General features: G+C 58.2%; 1 protein-coding gene across 1 annotated transcript in view; it reads left to right on the top strand.

The window, feature by feature from the left end:
• The window catches only part of ADAMTS10 (ADAM metallopeptidase with thrombospondin type 1 motif 10), a 100625-nt gene that overhangs the window by 79307 nt on the left and 6285 nt on the right, over positions 1–15033 (top strand). The window contains exons 16-22 of the mRNA XM_034755274.1: positions 5853–5986; positions 7488–7611; positions 8049–8129; positions 10811–10974; positions 11425–11551; positions 12497–12626; positions 13787–13991. Of these exons, the coding sequence (XP_034611165.1) occupies positions 5853–5986; positions 7488–7611; positions 8049–8129; positions 10811–10974; positions 11425–11551; positions 12497–12626; positions 13787–13991 (965 nt within the window). The remainder of the gene's footprint in view (positions 1–5852; positions 5987–7487; positions 7612–8048; positions 8130–10810; positions 10975–11424; positions 11552–12496; positions 12627–13786; positions 13992–15033) is intronic.

The raw sequence follows: 15033 nt of genomic DNA, 5'->3' as shown, positions 1-15033 counted from the left end.
CCTTTCTCAAATCCCCCGCCAAACAGCTGGCCAGGGGAAAGTGCCAATAAACCATCATCTACTCACAGAGATTTCTCAGACCCTGGGCCATCCTGGGCTTTGGCAGGGAGCAGGCTCCAGGAGGTACCCGAGATGCGCTTCCTCTCAGCAAAGCAGCTCTTCTTCCTTCCCCCTCCCCCCCAACCAAGCAACTTCATTCCAGCCTGTCGGTTTGTAAAGGAGGTGATCCCTCCACACTGGAGCCCAAGCCATAGGGAACCGTGGGATGGCCCAGAGTGTGAGGCATAAAGGGGGATGCATCATAGCCACGGGGAGGCATCGTGGTCCCGGGGTGAACTGTTGTTCTGCGTGTGTCAGTGGCTTCCAATTAATTCAGGGCCCCATGTGTCAGGTGCTGCCCAGACACAGAGTGAGAGACAGCCCCTGCCCCAAGGAGCTCATCATCTAAACAGACAGGACAGACCAAGGGCAGGAGGGGAGACACATAGAGGCAATGATTTGACTCCTTGTCCGCTGCCCTTATCTACAAGACAAACTTCTTGGGATGTGGCACAACTTGACACTAGCTGCTTTGTATTTGCATATAACTATAGCGGGTGGCTGGTACAAGCAGCCAGGGAAAGGGCAGAGACATCCACTGTAGGATCTTCTGTTCCATTTTATCCCGGAAAATTCACCCCAGTGAGCAGATCTCCCCTTCTCTCCCATGCAGTGTCCCAAGCCGGCTTGCTCCCTTCTACTGGGGCATCTTGCCCATTGATCTGAGCAAAAGGGTTGTTAATTTGCCTAACCGGTTACGACCCAGTCGATCAAAACAAACGGTTTCCAGTTTTACTTTCCCATCAGATAAAATAAATAAGCCATGCACATTTAGCAGAAGGCCGGGAGGCCTGGGATTTCACAGTCACCTGAGTGGACTAGCCTGGTCAGCCAGATTGCCTGCCCGCTGGCTGGCGTCCCTTTGCACATCGCCACCGCCAAGACATGACACAGGATGCTGGTGTTCCATCGGCAAGTGAGCCTAAGGGGAATTTACCCCTGATTGACCTGCTAGGAGCCAGACTGTGCTGGCCTCAGCTGGAGGTCTCGCTCGCTCGCTTTCTCTATTTGCTGATTTCACTTGGAAAGAAGGTTGAATTCTGAAGGATTTAAGGAAAAGATAAAAAAAACCTCCTCCTGGGCTGTAATGTGGAGAAGCCAAGGAGGAAACTCCGAGCCTCCCCCAGAGCTGGATTCACACCTGCCAGCTTTTCCCTCCCTCTCTCCCGAGTTCTTACGCCCTGCACCATTCCTGTAGGTGCTGCAACAAAGCCGGGGCAAAGGAAGGAATTTGGCCTTCACGCCACCAACCCCTGATCCCTTTTTCCCCTCTTCGGCATAGTACATTTTTCATTCCCGTTTTCCGTGTTGGCTGCTTTTTTGAGCCCGTGATGGTTACGCTTTGGGCCGGTCGCTGCTGTAGGCGTTTGGGCTGCTGTAGGCTGAACATAGGACAGCAGCAATAAGCGAGTATTATAGGAAAGGGCAAGAGGACCCCACAGCTGCTGAAATGGAGAAGGAGACAGGGAAGGGGGAGGAAGCAAGGCTGTGTCATGATTTAGCTGCTTTACGGGGCGGGAGGTCTCACTTCTCCTGCAGGGGAGACCAAGACAAGGAAGGAAGGGAAGTGGGGAGGGGAAAGGGGGTTGCGTGTGCGGAGCAGTTTAAAGAAACATTTGCGAGTCCTGAAATGAGACCCGCTGAGTCTCTGGCTGTTTCTCGGTCCCACCTTGTTACGTATTCAGTCCCATGGTCAAGTGATGGAAGAAACGAGAGGCTCCCTTCAAGACGTGGATACAACAGGAAAGCGAGTGGCTCTGTCTGGGGCTGAAGGATCCACAGGCAGGATTGACTTTGTGTCTGTCACTAGGAGGTGATGCTGGGGGTGGGCAGGAGTGACACCTCTGAAAATAACCAGCTCTAAAGCAAGATGGCAGACAGGATTTAACCTAGAGAACACCAGGGGCAATTAACCTGCTTGGACAAACTGATGGGCTCTTCTGAATTGTCACCTCTCAGTATCTCTGTGTAGTTCAATGACAGGCGTGCTCCAGACACAGCAGCGGCAGGCAGAAAAGCCCAGGGTTCGGCTGTATTATTTAAGATACAACATCGTTCCACAGATCAGAGACTTCTCCTCCCCTTGGTAGGGCAGGCAGCGTGGGGCACCTCATTGTAAAGAGGCAGAAATGGTGGGAAGCTTCGGGGATGGAAGGAGAATGAGGTTCCGGCGGAGGAGCGGCTGCAAGGGTTGGGGTGGTTTTGTTTGGAAAGTCAGAAGAGTAAGACAAACAAGGGTATACAATAAATTCAGTAAAGGCCAGTCAAAGATGCTCCTGTGGCCATGTCCGGCCTGGGCAACCACTGAGCCCTTGAATTAGCCCAAATCACTAGTCCCTGTCCTCGTGGGAAGCCACCACCTGCTGGCACTAAACTATGGCGAGTAACAGGATGCAGACTTGTCTTGTACACTGATGACTCTCAGGAAAGGAGCTCTCGGACACAGGAGCTTTGGGATGCTGCAGCCAAGAGAACTAAACTAGCAGCAGAGGCCCAGCAGTCTCAAGGGCGGGACGTTGAACCTCTGACCTTCAAGTGACAAGTTCAAATCCACCCACGGGGCGTAGCCACCTAAAGGCCTTGCCCACTGATGGCTGCTTGGTGGCCTCCATGAAATGAGTTGGTGACCTCAGTGGAGTGCCCAGTGGATGGGAGTCGGTGTGACAGTCTATCACCACTCCTGGTGAGTTCAGGCAGGAAGCTGAGGATTCAATGGGCCGTGGAATCTCTCTCCTTGGGGAGGAGAGATAGCTCAGTGGTTTGAGTATTAGCCTGCTAAACCCAGAGCTGTGAGTTCAATCCTTGAGGGGGGCCACTTAGGGATCTGGGGCAAAATCAGTACTTGGTCCTGCTAGTGAAGGTTGGAGGCTGGACTTGATGACCTTTCAGGGTCCCTTCCAGTTCTATGAGATAGGTATATTCTTAATATATTACTAATCCTTTCAAAATGATCCCCCAAGCCAGTGTTGAGACACATTGTGGTGAGCATGAAGGAGAAGCGTGTATGGCTCCTGGCCTGCGATTTGACTGTAGCACTCTCAGTCCAGCATCTTTCAACATCCTTCAAGGATAGAGGGGAGGTCAAAGCAAAAGAGTTTCGGTAGGTGATAGTCCTTGGCTCTCAGAGAGTCAGGGATAACGCAGCCCCCTTCACCAAGTGCCTAGCCCCGTTGTCATTCTCAACTGCTTTGCCCAGAGCTCACTGAACTCCCCTCTAACGTCCCCCACGTCTGACTTCCCTCTTCCTTCCCCCTCCATCTGCTTTCACTGAACTTGCAGGCTCCCAGACGCAGCTGGGCCGCCTCTTCCCTCCATCTGCCCCTTTGATGTGCAATAACGACTTGCAGATTTCAGTTGCTGAGGTTCTCACTAAGCTAGGTGGTTCAGAGCTCCAGCAAATGGCTCATGAACATCGCTGGTACCACGAGGAAGCTGCCAGGGTCCCAGGGTCCCAGCCCTGGGGGATGCCGCTCCGCCCGAGTCTCCTAAATGTTGCTGACCTCCCTTAAGATACTGCAATACTGAGTGAACGCGTCAAGCACAGATCCAGTCGTGGGGGGGAGAGAGAGAGAAATTGTTTTCTAGCCATTATGCGCCTCTTCTTTTTGTCCCCAAACACTAGGAATCTGCTTCTGCCATCAGTCTAGTCCCATATGCAGCCTTCTTCCAAAACAGATCGGACCTGCTCGTCCCTCTCGCTGATCTCCCACTTCCTGCTAGGCTGTTTAGGATCACTCATGTAGTCTAGACCAGCATCCTGGCTCCGTGCACTCCCAGAGGAGTGAGGCCACTGGTCCAGTCAGTCCTGGGTTCTGCCAGTCCATCTGGTCTAACCTTGCCACTTGGCTCAGAATTTGTTCTCTGGATGAAAGTTCTTCTGCCACAATTTCTTCCAGAATTGACTCTCATGGGAAAATCCCTCAGATCTCCTGCTGTTACCCTGCTCAGTCCCAATGCTGCGGAAGAAGGTGCAGGAGAAATCATAATGCACCATAGTTGGTAGGAGACAGGGTACAACCTTCCAGTCACCGGCAGATGGTCAGCCGATCCCTGAAGGTTGAGATCTTGTCAAATGACACAGGATACAGTGTCTGCGTCAGGCCCAGTCCTGCTCCCTTTGCTGGTCCATAGGAGTTTTGCCAGTGATTTCCATGAGAACTAGGTTGGGCTCAGAAATATTGATGGTTCACCATGGGGATGAATGTCACCATCTTGTTCTTCTTAACTACCCCACCTTTCCTACCCCCTGCCCTACAGACGAGGCCTGCTCCAGGAACTTCGCACTGATGGCTGTCTGGGCTCACGCCCCAGGGGAAGTTAAAGACCTCCACCCTGGGGCCTGAAGAGAGCGAGCTAGGAAGGGAACCCCTCCCCACAGTGTGGGATTTGTTTCCCCTGGGATTCCCTCTCTCCTCCCTTCTAAGCAGCACCTTTGAGCTGCTTTTCCCCCCATTGCGAATGGCCCAATATCCTTGCCCTGCCCTGCCCTGCCCTGCCCTGCCCTGCCCTGCCCTTCGGAGCCCTTCTGCACCTGTAGCTGAAGAGGATGGAACTGGGTGGTGGTCTCATGACTGTGCAGCCTTCTTACCAAGGCGGGGAGCGGGGCAGGGGGGCAGCGTTCGAAACTAAAATGGTGAGCATCACCCCTGCTCTGCCTTTGACCTCCCCCTCCATCTTCTCCCCTGGCTCCATGGCTCCCATCCTGTGAAGGTTTCAGGCCCGCCTACCCTAGGGAGGCTACCCCTGGCAGGCAGGGGTCACGGGGTGTGAATTCAGCCCTCCAGCTCACCTCCGGCCTGTGCTGGCCAGAGGCAGAGCTAACCCAGCTCCGGGGTGGGTCTGTGCTGGGCTGCCTGCGGGTGGCGTGGGCAGGAGATCAGGATTTTACTTCCCCGCCAAGCTCTCAGCAGGCTGAAAGGCTCCATCTTGAACCCGGACCTCTCCCTCCGTCCGCACCTTTCTCTGGCGCTTGACCTACAGCGGGGCTTATGGGGGGGGGTGTAGCACCTCTGAGCCCCGAGGTGTACATCAGACCCACCTGTGAGTAGGCAGGTTGGTCCAGTGGCCAGGGGTTTAGCTGGGGGCTGTGCGGTACGAGCCCGGAGGAAGAAGAGCCTGTCAGGCCGGAGTGGCTGCTCCCAGAAGGCGTGCTGGAGACGGCGCCCTCGGGGGGGCTGTCTCTGCCCCAAAGCCCCACAGGATAGTTAGTGAGCAGGCCTGATGCCGCTCTGAACCTGCTGCCTGGCAGTGGGGCCTCCTGACCCCTCGGAGCAGCCTAGGCTGGGCACAGAGTGGAGGGCATGAGGCTGGGGGGGAAGCTCCATCACTAGGACCTTACCAAATTCACAACCATGAAAAACGCGTCCCGGACCGTGGAAATCTGGTCCAGGGGGTGCTTTTACCCTACACTCTACAGATTTCACGGGGGAGACCAGCGCTTCTCAAACTGGGGGTCCTGACCCAAAAGGGAGTTGCAGGGGGTCACAAGGTTATTTTAGGGGGGTTGCGGTATTGCCGCCCTTACTTCTGTGCTGCCTTCAGAGCTGGGCGGCCGGAGAGCGGCGGTTGTTTGCCGGGTGCCCAGCTCTGAAGGTGGTGCCCAGGAAGGGCGGGGCCATCCTATGCCAGCCTTACTTCTGCGCTGCTGCTGGCGGCGGCTCTGCCGTGAATGTGGTAGGGCCCTCGCCATCGCTCCTCTGGCTGTCGCTGCGCTGGAGCAGGTGGAACCGGAACCGCCTCCTTTGCTCTTGCAGGAGGTGTGAAATCCTGTTCTCTCAACTGCCTGGCCGAGGGCTTCAACTTCTACACGGAGCGGGCAGCGGCCGTGGTGGACGGGACGCCCTGCCGGCAGGACTCCAATGACATCTGTGTCAACGGGGAGTGCAAGGTAAGTGCCAAGGTCGGGGGGTGCTGGGGAGGGAGCTGGGATGAGGCGAGGGCTCCCCTGCCGACACTCAGACCCTCTCCTGCGCTCTGGAGGCCCCTCTCGTGTGCCTTGGCTGTCGGTGGGGAGAGCAGAGCAGAGCCAGCTACTCTCCCACTTGCCTGGGGGCTCATGGACTCAGCATAAGGCCCAGGCCCCAGCTCTGCTGCTGACTCTTTGTGACCTGGAGCAGGTCAGCCCACCTCTCGTGCCTCGGTTTCCCCATCTGCGGAGTGCGGGCAATAGCCCCAACGTCCCCTGCCCGGGAGGGCGCTGTGAGTGCTTAGCATTACCGTGGGACAGGCTCAGGGCCTGAGGCTTCCCCCACACCAGTGGGTGGCCGTGAAGGTAGCGCCGCACGCTGCCCTGAGGAGACGAGCAAAGCCTTCAAGAGCTCTGGGGAAGGTCTGAAGGACCTGAAGGGGCCTGAGAGTCCCTCCGGGATCTGAGGGGGCATTGCTACGTGAGGAGGAGTCTCTGGGAAGTTGGAGGTAGGCCCAGCCTGTCCCTTCCAGCTGCTGGGGCCTGTGCTGTGAAGGACCCCAGAGCACGGTGGAAGCCTAGCAGGAAGCAGCCGGTCACATAGGGGCTGCTGATTACAAGCACATGGCGTCTCCTCCTTCCACCCTCTGAAAACATCGCCTTCTCCCTCTTCCTCATCCTCCCTCGGGGCAGCTGCACGTTCCGCCTCCAGCCGATGAGCATTCAGCATCGGGGCCCGGAGACGCGCTGGCCTGACCCTGCGCCCACAGTGGGAGGTCCAGGCCCCAGCAAGGGCGAAGGGCCCAGCCTGGCCAGAGGCAGGGAGGAGCATGGAGCCTCCTCTCATGAGCCAAGCCCTCCAGATAGCCAGGCCAGCGCCGGCACGTGGCAGGGGCTCCTCCACCTGAGCCTTGGCGTCGCCCCATCGCTCGCCTGGGGCCGGCATTAGCCGTTGCAGGACCATAGAGATCTGGGGCATTTGCTTCAGGGGGTGAATCCAGCCAGCCGTGGAGGGCCAGCATGAAACCTGTGGCCGGGCTGGGCAAGGGAAAAGGGGGCACCCCTCGTACCCAAATGGCCTGGAGAGGGAGATCCCGAAGCTCCATGTGCCAGGAGCCTTCTCGCAGGTATGGGGGGAATTCCGCCCCCCCAGGAGGGAGGGTGAATTCCATCATGGCATCCCCCACACACACGCTCAGCCCTTCCCCCTGGGCGCTCGGGGCATGGATGGGGAGAGGCAGATTTCACCCTGGGGCCCCATGCTCACGCCCCTTTCTCTTGCCATCCCCCAGGGGTGGCAGAAAGACAGGGGAGCCATGCTGAGCCCCCATGGCTGTGAGGGGCAGGGGCAGGAGTAAAATGGAGGCAAAGGGGAAGTCTGAACCCTCCCGCACCTGATACCAGAATGGCCGTCAGGAGGGCCGGTCAGTTGGAGGCCAGCGCCCCCTGCACGCAGATAATCCCCCGGGCTCTTTCCCTCCAGCACGTGGGTTGCGACCGCGTCCTCGGCTCGGACTTGAAGGAGGACAAGTGCCGCGTGTGTGGGGGAGACGGGAGTACCTGCGAGACCATCGAAGGCATTTTCAACCAGTCCCTGCCCGAGGGGGGTAAGGAGCGTCCGGCCCAGCTGGGACACGGCGAGGCTTGATTTACCTGCCGCTCATTTTCTTCTGGTTCAGTGCCTTTATCTCAGGAGATGTGCGGGTCGGATACACCCATGGGCTCCCTGGGGTGGGGTGGCGGGGGTCGGGTACTCCTGTGGGCTCCCCAGGGTGGGGGATGTCAGGTACACCCATGGACTCCCCGAGGTGGGGGTTGGATATGCCCGTGGGCTCCCTGCACTGGGGGTTGGATATGCCTCTGGGCTATGCTGGGGTCCTCAACTTGATTTCCCTTGGTGGGGTTCAGGATTCCTCCCCCACCCCACCCAAGTTGCGCTGGGCTCAGGTGGTCTCCCCCATCCCCAGGCTGCCCCCTGCAGTCTCTCTGATCCCAGCATGGCCAGGTTTCCCTGCTAACCCCACGCCCTGGGATTGTCTTCCAGGTTACAAGGAAGTGATCTGGATCCCCAAGGGCTCAGTGCACATTGATATCCGGGAGCTGAATCTCTCTCTCAACTACCTGGGTGAGAAGACAGCAGGGTCTGCAGCCCAGGGGTGATGCTGGGGGACAGGGAGAGTCACGATGGAGCACCAGTGAAATCCCACTTACATGCCCGTTCAGTGCCAAGGCGCCCCTCTCTGTGGGTGCTGTGTGGGCAAGACCTGTCTGGCAGATCTCCCCGGGGGGGGGTGCTCGGAGGGTTCCAGGTGCCAGCCTGAGGGGCAGTAGGGGGAAGTATTCTTGACACTCGGAGCTAACCACTGAGAAAAGCTTTTCCCCCTCCCCAGGGGTGGCAGCGGCTGGCAAAGGCGCAGTGCCTGCCGAGGTTTGCAGGGCGTGATGGGGGAGCTGTTTCAGGGCCGGTGGGGTGTTTGTGTGTGGCGTAGATGCCCCCCTGTCTCGCCGCAGCTCCGCCTCCGTTCAGCAACATTACCTGACACCAACCCCACGCCCCGGCGCTGGCCCCGGCTCCTTGGCACTTCCCTCGGAGCCGGCGTGTTTGGCTGGGGGTTCAAAACCAGCCGCCTCGCTCGGCTTTCCAGCCAGACTCTGCCTCGTTGCTTTTCTCAAGCGATCGGCAGCCATTACCGCAAGGGGAGAGGAAGGGAGGGGAATGTAAACCTCACCTCACCTGGCAGGTCACCTTGAGCCACGGCAGATGCCAGAGCCTGCACGGAGGTCCCATGGGAGGGGGCTCCCTTAAGCTGGGGTTTCCCTGCAGTTCTGGGGGAGCAGCATTCGCTAACAGGGCCTGCGCTGGTGCCAGACCGGGGAAGGGACCCCTCGGGCCGGCTCCCTGGTGCTGGTTCAGGGCCTGCCCTGATATCGGACAGAGCGGGGCTCCCCTAGTCTTTCCAGTCCATCAGAAACGATTGGCTGGTGCATCCACGTCACCGGGAATGATCCTGGCTAAGGGGCAGGCTGGGAATTTACATCCTCCTCTAATGGGGCCTGCCTGGCTGGGACACTTGTGAGCCCATCACACCTGTGGAAAGGCATGACCCAAACCTGCCTCTGTCCCCGGAGTAACAGCCGGCATCTCTCCCTGCGGCCAGTCCCCTGCAGGGCCTGCCCGTCCGGGCTGTGCGCGTGAGATTTCCAGCCTGGAGGGGAACGAGTGTCCCCTGCGTTTCTCACCAATGCGGGACCATCCAGCCTGCCCCAAAGCATCGTGGGAAAGAGCACGTTAACAACAACAAGTGTGCAACCGTGAAAAACTTAACTGCGGGCCTTAGTGTAACACACGGGCTTTGTGTGTGTGAGAGAGAGAGAGAGAGAGAGAGATCGTGTCTCCCTCTAGTGACCGTCCTCTGCGACTACAACAGCCAGCTGCTCACTCGCCATTCCTTTAGCACAGGCTCTAGAACAGGGGCGGGCAAACTTTTTTTGGCCTGAGGGCCGCATCGGGTTTCGGAAATTGTATGGAGGTCTGGTTAGGGGAGGCTGTGCCTCCCCAAACAGCCAGGCATGGCCCGGCCCCTGCCCCCTATCTCCCCCCTCCCCCCTGCTTCTCGCCCTCTGATGGCCCCCCCCGGGACTCCTGCCCCATCCACACACACCCCGCTCCTTGTCCCCTGACTGCCCCCAGAACCCCCACCCCTGGCTGCCCCCCGCCGCCCCATCCAACCCCCCCTCTCCTTCCTGACTGCTCCCCTGGGACCCCTGCCCCCATTCAACCCCGCTGTTCCCCACCCTCTGACTGCCCCGCCCCCTATCCACACCCCTGACCACAACCCCAAACTCCCCTGCCCTCTATCCAACCCCCCCTGCTCCCTGCCCCCTTACCGCACTGCCTGGAGCACCGGTGGCTGGCGGGGAGCCGGGCGCTGCCGCCACCATGCAGCACAGAGACCGGGTCAGGCCGGGCTCTACAGCTGCGCTGCCCCAGGAGCTCACAGCCCCACTGCCCAGAGCATTGCGCCGGCAGTGGGGCGCGCTGAGGCTGCAGGGGAGGGGCCAGGGGCGAGCCTCCCGGGCCAGGAGCTCAGGGGACGGGCAGGAGGGTCCCGCCAGCCAAATGTGGCCCACGGGCCGTAGTTTGCCCACCTCTGCTCTAGAAGTTGCATTTCGGGCCTGGAAGATCTCGAGTGTGGTCCCAGCAGTGCTGGGGTCTCTGTGTATAGTCTGTGGCCACCGTTCGTTACATTACCGGCGTATGAAGTGGCATGTGCTAAGCTGTTGCCCTGGTTACCATCCCTAGTGCCACCAGGATGGCTGGTAAGCCCTGTCCCACTATGGCATCTTTAGTGTGGTCCAATGGCTCAGGCATAGACTGTGAATTCAGAGACGGGGGGGGGCTGTTCCCAGCTCTGCCCCTGGCCTTGACCAAGTCACTTAATTTGCGTGCACCTCAGTTTCTCAATCTGTAAAATGGGGACAATGGTACTTCCCCGCCTTGTGACAGTGGTTGAAGAGCACTGGATGGCAGGCTAAGCATTGTTATGGTGTCGCGGGGGGGGGGGGGAAGAGGAGGAAATCGCAGTGCCCAGATACTAGGGTGAGGGGTGTATTAGAAGCCATGCCCCATGTTTCCCATGGCAGAGCTGCTCAGGGGGCCGGGGGCCTATGTACAGAGTTGCTTTCAAAGAGAATCGATAGCCTCCGAGCTTTGCCCGTTAACTCGGTGGGGGGAAGCACTGCACGCTGGGAAATAGCTGGCAGTCCCCTCCGCACTGAGGACCCTCTCCTTGCCTGTCCTTCCAGCGCTGAAAGGGGAGAACGATGAGTATTTCATCAACGGGAAGCTCTCCATCGACCCGCCCAGGCGCTTTGACGTCGCTGGGACGACGTTCCATTACAGGAGATCTCAGGACGACCCCGAATCGCTGGAGGCCTTAGGACCTACCAATGCCACTCTCATTGTCATGGTTGGTAACGGCCCTTTCTGTCCCCCTGGCCTGCCTGCCTGGCCACGGCTAACCCACCCCAATCGATTATGCCCCCTTCCAGACACACGCACCAGAGTTAGCGCTAATCAGTGGTACAGGGACACCATAGGGGCCAAATTCTTCTCAGATTCCTGCTCCGGAGCGGAGGGTCCATTACACCACAGAGCCAGGCTTTGGAAAGAAATCAGGCTTTGGCTGGCCTGGCTCTGTGGTCCCTCCTGATCACTGCTCTTCACGCCTCCGTGCTGCCCTGCTGTGCCGGGCCGGAGTCGACTCCCAGTGGTTTCAGAGCTGGGAAGGCAAGGGAAGCCTTGAAGAGCTTGGAGAGCCTGGTGGGGGTCCTGGGACACAGCACGAGACGGGCCCATGGTCACGCTCGGCTCTGATGGCACGTTGGCCCCAATGCACTGACAGCCCCTTTCTCCACAGGTTCTCGTGCGGGCAGAGCTGCAGGGAATTCAGTACAAGTTCAACGCGCCCATCACCCGAGGCTCCTTGACCCAGTACTCCTGGCACTACACCCCATGGACCAAATGCTCAGCTCTCTGTGCCGGGGGTGAGAGGTTTGACTGTACTTTGGCTGGGGTAGCGGTGTAGTTTCGGCAACTCCCTTGACTTCCAGGCACAAGACGCCACACACACGGACTTGCTTTGGGAGCCATGTTGGTCTAACGGGGCTCTCAGACTAGGACCTCACACTCAACCGCTTGCAACTCAGTGTCAGTCAACAGGGCTGCCTGGACAACAGGTCTTGTCACCTATCCTGGACGTTGTTCTTTGGCTGGACCCCAAGAGTGGCTGATAAAGGTCACTGGGTTGAAATGATACACTTGAAATTCAAGGGCGTGTGTTAGGCAGGAGGTTGGCCTAATGGTCCGCCTCAGACAGATGCTTCCCAGAATCCTTTGGGCTGGTTCCGGTGGGAGTTGAAGCCGTGGTTTCTGTGGGGTGTCTACAGAACCTGGCTGCGAGAGGCTGAGCAAATATTCAGAAGAAGACGGAGGCAGTTTCAAAACCAAGGCTGAGCGATCTTTCAGCTTTGATGTTAGGGGCCTTGGTTTTGCATGGGGCAGCAGTCCTCAGCAAGGGGAGTGCAGGACAGCCCCCCTTTCCCCTCCCCCTCGCCGTCTCACTGCTTTCCCCTAATCCTGCTCAAAAAAAGAGATACAAAACTTTCAAAACCGGTTTATTTTTCTGGGTGCAGGAACCCCTTGATCAAATGCTCTCACATTTTCTCTACAAACTTTGCCCTGGGACCTGACCTACCAGTTTTCAGCCCACCCTGTCTGGTGTTGTAGATTGTAGAGATGATGGAAAACTTGGCTTTAAACAGAAACTTAGGGGCATCCTTGTCTAGTGATTGTGCCCTCCTGTAGCCCCAGAGTGAGCAGCTGGGCGGTGCATCACGCATGCTGACTAGCCAGCAGGGGGCGTGCTGAGCGGTTCTAAACTCTGGACCCAGGGTCGAGCTATTTCTCTCTTCCCTTCCCCTTCCCCGCAGGCAGCCAAGTCCAGTCCGTCATATGCAGGAAACAGGCCGACAGCTCCACAGTCTTCAACCATTTCTGTAGCCCTGAAACCAAATTACCTGAGAAGCAGAGGCCATGCAACACTGAGCCATGTCCGCCCACGTGAGTGCGATCACTGGGCTGGGAAGGGTGTCTGCTGCTGGAGATCACAGGGCGTGGGGCGGCTGGGCTGAGGAACAACCGGTGGGGTTCTCAGATGGAGAAGCAGGGCTGGATCGAGGTGGAGAATGGATCTGGTGCCTGCTGTCTCCCTGAATCAGCAAAGCAGGTTCCCCCATCTTTTTTCTTCCCCTGACTCAGTTCCCCGTCTTTCTTCCCTCTGGGAGAAAGGCTGATCCGTTCCAGACAGGGCCAGAGGCTCCTGGGTGGAGTCACATCTAACCTCTGGGGGTGATGATCATACTCAGCAAGGCACTAAAGTCTGTGTGGCGCCACTGGGCTCCCCAGAGGAAAGGCAAGGGTGTGGTATTATGTTATCTTTCCGCTCTGTCACTAATAATAAGATCCAACGCTTTTCACCTCAAAGTGCTTCACAAAGGAGGACAATAGCATTGTTCCCATTTTACAGAGGCGGAAACTGAGGCACAGAGCGGCCGTGACTTGCCCAAGATCAGTGGCAGAGCCAGGACTAGAACCCCAGTCCCTGTCCGGGGCCCTTAGCCACTAGACTAGTGCAGGGGATGGGCTCACAGAGTGTGTGGTTCATCTGTAAAGTGGCATTTCTCCAGAGTCATTGTGCCCCCTCTTTCCCCCCCCACCACAGGGGCCCCTCTCCCCGCAATATTAGCACCATTTCTCTGTGCGTCCCCTTTAGAAACATGCACAGACGCAGCCTCGCAAGTCGGTGTCACTGTCCCCGCTCTACGTGGGGAAATGGAGACATGCAGAGATTAAATGACCGGTGCAGAGCCAGTCCATGCCAGGCCGGGGCGGACTCGGGGTGTGTGTACACAGCCAGTGGGAGCCAGCCTCTTAGCCCAGGGGGTGCTGTGACAGCCTCAGGCTACAGGACTTGTATAAGTAGCTGTGTAGCTTCAGGACCCGAGCTCCAGCCTGAGTCACAACCTCAAAGCGCTGGTTACTCAGCTGTTTTCAGAGGGCTAGCACCGTGCTAGCCAAGTCCGTCACCCCGGGCTCGGAGGCTCGCTGCACGGGCTGTGTAGATGTAGCCCAGGGCTGCGGGCTTCTAGTGCTGGGCTCCGACAACGGCTGCCCACGGTCAAGCCTCGCTCCTAGCTGCCAGCGCTTGTCTCTTTTCCCAGCTGGGTGATCGGGAACTGGTCCGAATGCAGCCGGAGCTGCAACGAGGGCGTCCGCACCCGCAGCGTCGTCTGCCGGAGGAAGGTCGCTGCCACCGAGGAGAAAATCCTGGACGATGGCTCCTGCGCCCAACCCCGGCCCAAGATGCACGAGCCCTGCAATAACCAAACGTGCCCCCCAGAATGGGCCGCTCTGGACTGGTCAGAGGTAAGGGCCCCTTGCTCTCGAAATCCACTGGGTCCTTACAGCTTGGGCCCTGCTGCGCTCCATTCATTAGGGCAGGCCAAGGCTGTCCAGGGCCTACAGTGCCACTGGGGGAGGGGTACTGCCCCATGCAGGGCACAGTCCTGCACTGACCAGGGCGATGGACTAGGTGGGACCTAATGGGGCTTTGCCACTGGGTGGGAACCTGGGTGACTTCACGGTGTCTGCCCCACGCTGAACGCTTAGGCTGCATTAGGTCCTAAGAACGTCAGAACGGCCAGACTGGGTCAGATCAATGGTCCATCTCGCCCAGTATCCTATGTTTGAAAAGTGGCCAGTGCCAGGTGCCCCAGAGGGAATGAACAGAACAGGGAATCACCAAGTGATCCATCCCCTGTCGCCCATTCCCGGCTTCTGGCGGTCAGAGGCTATGGACACACAGAGCGTGGGGTTACATCCCCGACCAGCTTGGCTAAGAGCCATTGATGGACTTACCTAGTTCTTTTTTGGACCCCATTATAATGTCGGCCTTCAAAACATTCCTGGCAACAAGTTCCACAGGTTGACTGTGCGTTGTGTGAAGAAATACTTCCTTTTGTTTGTTTTAAACCTGCTGCCCCTTCATTTCATTGGGTGACCCCTGGTTCTTGTGTTATGAGTAAGGCGGCGTTTTAGTCACGGGTATTTTTGGTAAAAGTCATGGACAGGTCGCAGGCAGTAAACAAAAATTCATGGCCCGTGACCTGTCCATGACTTTTACTATATACCCCTAACTAAAATTTGGGCGGGGGCTGTGGGTGCTCTGGGGGGGCGGTCCGGGGGCACCTGGGTGCTGGGGGAGGTGGCCCAGGATCCCGCTGGTGCTGGGGGGGCAGTGGCACACAGCCTGGGACCCCCACGGGTGCTGGGAGGGGAAAGATTGGTGGGGCTGACAGGGGCTCCCCACCCAGTCTGCATGTCCCTGCAGCTCATAGGCAGCGGAGGGACCAGGGGGCTCCACGCGCTGCTCCTGCTACAATCGTCAGCTGCACAGCTCCCATTGGCT

The sequence above is a fragment of the Trachemys scripta genome, chromosome 22 (assembly GCF_013100865.1).
Source record: "Trachemys scripta elegans isolate TJP31775 chromosome 22, CAS_Tse_1.0, whole genome shotgun sequence".
Taxonomy (NCBI): Eukaryota; Metazoa; Chordata; order Testudines; family Emydidae; genus Trachemys; species Trachemys scripta.
This window is presented reverse-complemented; position numbering and strand designations above follow the sequence as displayed.